This window comes from Atta colombica, unplaced genomic scaffold, assembly GCF_001594045.1.
Source record: "Atta colombica isolate Treedump-2 unplaced genomic scaffold, Acol1.0 scaffold1, whole genome shotgun sequence".
In the NCBI taxonomy this organism is placed as follows: domain Eukaryota; kingdom Metazoa; phylum Arthropoda; class Insecta; order Hymenoptera; family Formicidae; genus Atta; species Atta colombica.
In genome coordinates this window covers 784,918-789,177 of record NW_017259183.1, presented here as the reverse complement: position 1 = coordinate 789,177, position 4,260 = coordinate 784,918, and the positions used below count along the sequence as shown (strand labels likewise).

The window sequence follows — 4,260 nt, the reverse complement described above, 5'->3', positions numbered from 1 at the left end:
TTCTTATTGTTAAAAGATATATTCACATTTTATTGACGTTGGTAATACTTTTTTAATTAAAATTCTGTCATTTGTATAATCTATCAATCGATTAAAGCAATATCTGAATATATTATTATGATTTAATTTGTTAGATATTTGTTAAATTAATAATAATTAAATTAAAGGAAAAATATATATTTTAAATAAATGATAAATCTTATTAATATGCATATATTTGTGTAAAATTGAGATAATTTAAATTTAAATGTAAAAGATATATATTATATATGATATATATAAACATATCGAAATAGCGCGCTGATTAGAACACACGAACATATCGTCATATTTTTGTATAAAAGTTATAACAACTGCTAGCGAAAGAAATAACATTGAAATTGTTTTACAATACAAAATAATCTGAATTCTCTTTGCTCACCCCTATCGTTCAGGTGGCAAAAATCGGTAAATAGAAAAATGAAGTAAACTTATAAGGCTCAACCACGGGCACCAATGCATGTGCGTGCATGGTACATCTGTATTCATGTGTACGTATATATATATCCATGTGTTATGCATGTGCTCGCGCCCACGAAGAGAGTGAACGTCAAGCCGCTCGCTAGGATGAACAGATACATTTTACGCTATTTAACAGATTTCATGCTCAAGTATCAAAGCGACTGGCGTCCTTGCTGTAATCAGCCGGGGGTTGTATTAATAGAACGACGCGGCGATTCACTGTTTTGCAAAATTTTTCTTAGAATCGATTTCGTAGCCCTTTACTTCATCGATGACGTTGAGTCCGCACGAGGTTGCGAAGTTGCTCAATATCTTGCAATAAACAAATTACTTTTAAAAAAAATGTTAGCAGATGAACAAATTATTCGCTTATATTTTTTAACAAAAATTTCTGATATAGATAGATATAATGGCGCATTTGGAAAGCAAATTATCAACATTTATTGTGTTCTTCTTTTTATATCGTTTATTGCATATAAAATAAAAACAAAATGATTCACGTTTCTCCGAACGTGCCTTACCTCTAATTGCTTTCTCATTTATTTTTGCGGTAGTTATACTGAAATTTTTTCATGAATAACGCAACGTGAATGCGGAAATACGCAAGAATTTTCTTCAGTAATTCTTCAAGGAAACATGTCTAAGGCTTGTTTTTACCAATGTAGATTAACTTTAATCTCAGTTCAATTTATTCTTTATCTTTTTCTAATTCTCAGAATTGGAAAAAGATGAAGAGTTAGTTAAACCGAGATTAAAATTAAACTATATTGGTAGAAACGAGCCTAAATTTTTGTTTATTATGTAATTTTTTTACTGGGAATTAAATTTTCTATTCAACATCAAATTAGTGTTTTTTTATGGAATTTTTAAATTAGATTGAAAATTTAATATCAGCGGTATACTTTTGCATTTTGGGAATTAGTTTGCATATCTTCGCATATCCTTTCACAGAATAATCGAGCTGCAGAAGAGGCACTACAACAGATGCTAGCGAAAGATCCGCCAGAGATCTCATGGGAAAACACGTTGGGTTCGCCCAACGGCGTGCCCTTCGATGATGACACAAAGGAGTTACTGAGAAAATGCCTCGATGTCTCCGTGTTGCCGCCAACCAGCGTGACGGAGCTAATCAGACGAAGCAATGTGTTCCCCTTGAAGTTTCCAATTAACGCTATAAGATGCGCCGCTTTGAAGGATAGGGGAATCAACACTGATTCTATCGAAGTTTGTATAAAATAAATTATTTGTTCAAGCGATTAATATACATGGATAAAAGGAACTAGAGCTAGAAAAGGAACAATGCTTAATTAAATAATATTTCTATTTTAATTAATACTTCTTTTAATTTAAATTAAATTTAAGAGAGAAATAGTTTGAGAAACTTTTATTATAAAAAATTTACTTGTTTCGTTTAGAAATTTTTAGAAGTTCTTTACAAGAATATATAGTTTAAAGATTATAATTCTGTCTAATACTCCTTGTATCTGAGATATTTCTTTTTATCATTTTTTATAATGTGTAATAATTTCGGCTAATTTAATACATGTTTAATGATCTTTGATGACATTTTTTAGTTAAATGCAAATTCGGTATATCCACTGATACACGAAGCGATGCTGCCCTTGATTGCACGATGGTTGAAACATAAGCGATTGTATGGTAGCACTGTTGAGAAAGTCATGTATGCGGACATGGGCCTCATCCAATTCATCCATCGCCTGTTGGATAAGAGAGTGGCCTCCTTCTGTGGAGCTAACGATCGATGGAAATTACTCGATAACAAGAGTGGCTTCGATGCCTGGGAGAGTGTTGGCACTGATCAGGAGAAGGAACCATTGGTAAGTACATGACTCGTCTTAATTAAACAATACTTTATAAAAAATAATTATTACGGTTAAATTATCTATAGGTAAAACAAAAAGATAAGGTAATGATAAAACTTAATATAGAAAAAATACATACAAGATCTTTAATGTTAATTTATTTTTTATGTTAATTAATTTATTTAAAATTTAAATTCTTTTCCGATTATACAAGCAATACTAAACATTGGTTGAATAAATAACAGCTTTGGCTTTCAATAAATAAAAGCAAAAATATATAATTGTTCTTTTTATATTATCACAAAAGTAATTACATATATTTAAATGACGAAGTTGGAAAGTGTTTTTTTCACAATTTTCTTACAAATAATATTTTCATATAAATTTCTATTCTTATTTTTATCTTTTTATTCTTTTACTTTATAAGTTTATAGTATAGCTATATTGCTTACAGATTAATGTAACGTTACGTACATTAATCATTTATCGATATTGGAAATTTATTGGATGTTAAAAACAAGTTTCATAACATTATCTTCTCTCGTATATCACCTTCATCGACGTCACAATAATAAACTTTAAAATCTCATGAATAGGTCCTAGCAAAATGCTTGAGCTACGACGAGATTAAACTGTCGGCAATGATGGTTGTGTCGTCTCATACGGAGTTCATAAACGATGGTTCGCGAAATAATAGAGGTATCGTGAGCCGTGACCCAGACGCCGTCCAACCCAAAGGAGTTATTATGGGTGTTGTAGGCACAAGGTTCTATGCATTTATTTAACCCCTCCTTCTTCAGGAATATTTTTATACGTGCAAATTCTCCGTAACATTGCCGTCGTGTCTGTAAATGCGTGTTCTATTTTTGTTTCGTTTGTATGTGGTTATTTATAACTGTAAAAATTTTTGCGGTTAAAAAATTGTTAAAATTATAAACAATTAATCATTTTTAATATATTTTTTTATTTTTATTACTACTATCTTTTATAAACATTATAATTTGTCGTTGCTATGTTATCATTAAATTTGAGCCACTCGTATATTTAATTTGTCATGTAGATTCGAAAAGCCCCGATATATGGAGTATCAGGACATTGCCGTTACGCCACAGCAAAACAATATGGATAATGGGTAAGCAGTAATTTTTCGTAATATATAATTGTTAATTAAATATAAATTTATTGATACACAGAGAATAAAGTTTTTTAAGTTTAATAAATGTAGTCATTGGAACTAAATCAATTTTTTAAATTAAGTAATTGATTGCGTTCAAACTTTTAGAATTAAACAAAGTAATTTTCATTCAAAATTAAATTGTTTCTTCTGTACACATATCCGAGAAGAAACATCGCATCGCATATGGGAACATAATTTTTTTAATTTCCTCTTAATAATTTTTCCTCTTAATAATAGTAAAGATTTTAATTAATAAGATGTGTACATGCATCATTTCTATCAAAATTTGTTGCATATATAACTTGTATTTGTGGTAAGATATTGTAATAATAGATTAATAACCGAATTAAATTACATTGTAATGTACACCACTCTCTAGTTCTTTTGCAGTATACAAATGAAACTTTTTTGAAAGAATCAATCTATGCGAAATAGATATGGATCCGCGATGGATGGCACATTCGAAGAAAAACGCGGGATGCGTATTTTATGGGCCAAGTTTTATGGCGAAGATTATCACCCACTCTACGATGAAACCGTGAAACGTATGAAATCGAAAGAGAACAGACGATATATATCATTGGGTAATCAGTTAATCTTCGATATCGAGAATTACATGAAGAGAACTTTGCTCTCCGTAGAGATAATACTACTCGAAGCAAACAGTCGCGCCGAGAAGCAAAACACCACCGCTTTCTTACACGTAGTTGGTTTTGGTCTCGGTTAGTGTGAAGCTTTTATTAAAACACCCCCCCCCCT

General features: G+C 30.7%; 1 protein-coding gene across 1 annotated transcript in view; it reads left to right on the top strand.

Annotated features, from left to right (window-relative positions):
- LOC108694913 overlaps positions 1-4,260 on the top strand; it is a 54,572-nt gene that overhangs the window by 46,124 nt on the left and 4,188 nt on the right. The window contains exons 2-6 of the mRNA XM_018204611.1: positions 1,453-1,725; positions 2,076-2,339; positions 2,921-3,090; positions 3,385-3,456; positions 3,937-4,223. Coding sequence (XP_018060100.1) covers positions 1,453-1,725; positions 2,076-2,339; positions 2,921-3,090; positions 3,385-3,456; positions 3,937-4,223 — 1,066 coding nt within the window. The remainder of the gene's footprint in view (positions 1-1,452; positions 1,726-2,075; positions 2,340-2,920; positions 3,091-3,384; positions 3,457-3,936; positions 4,224-4,260) is intronic.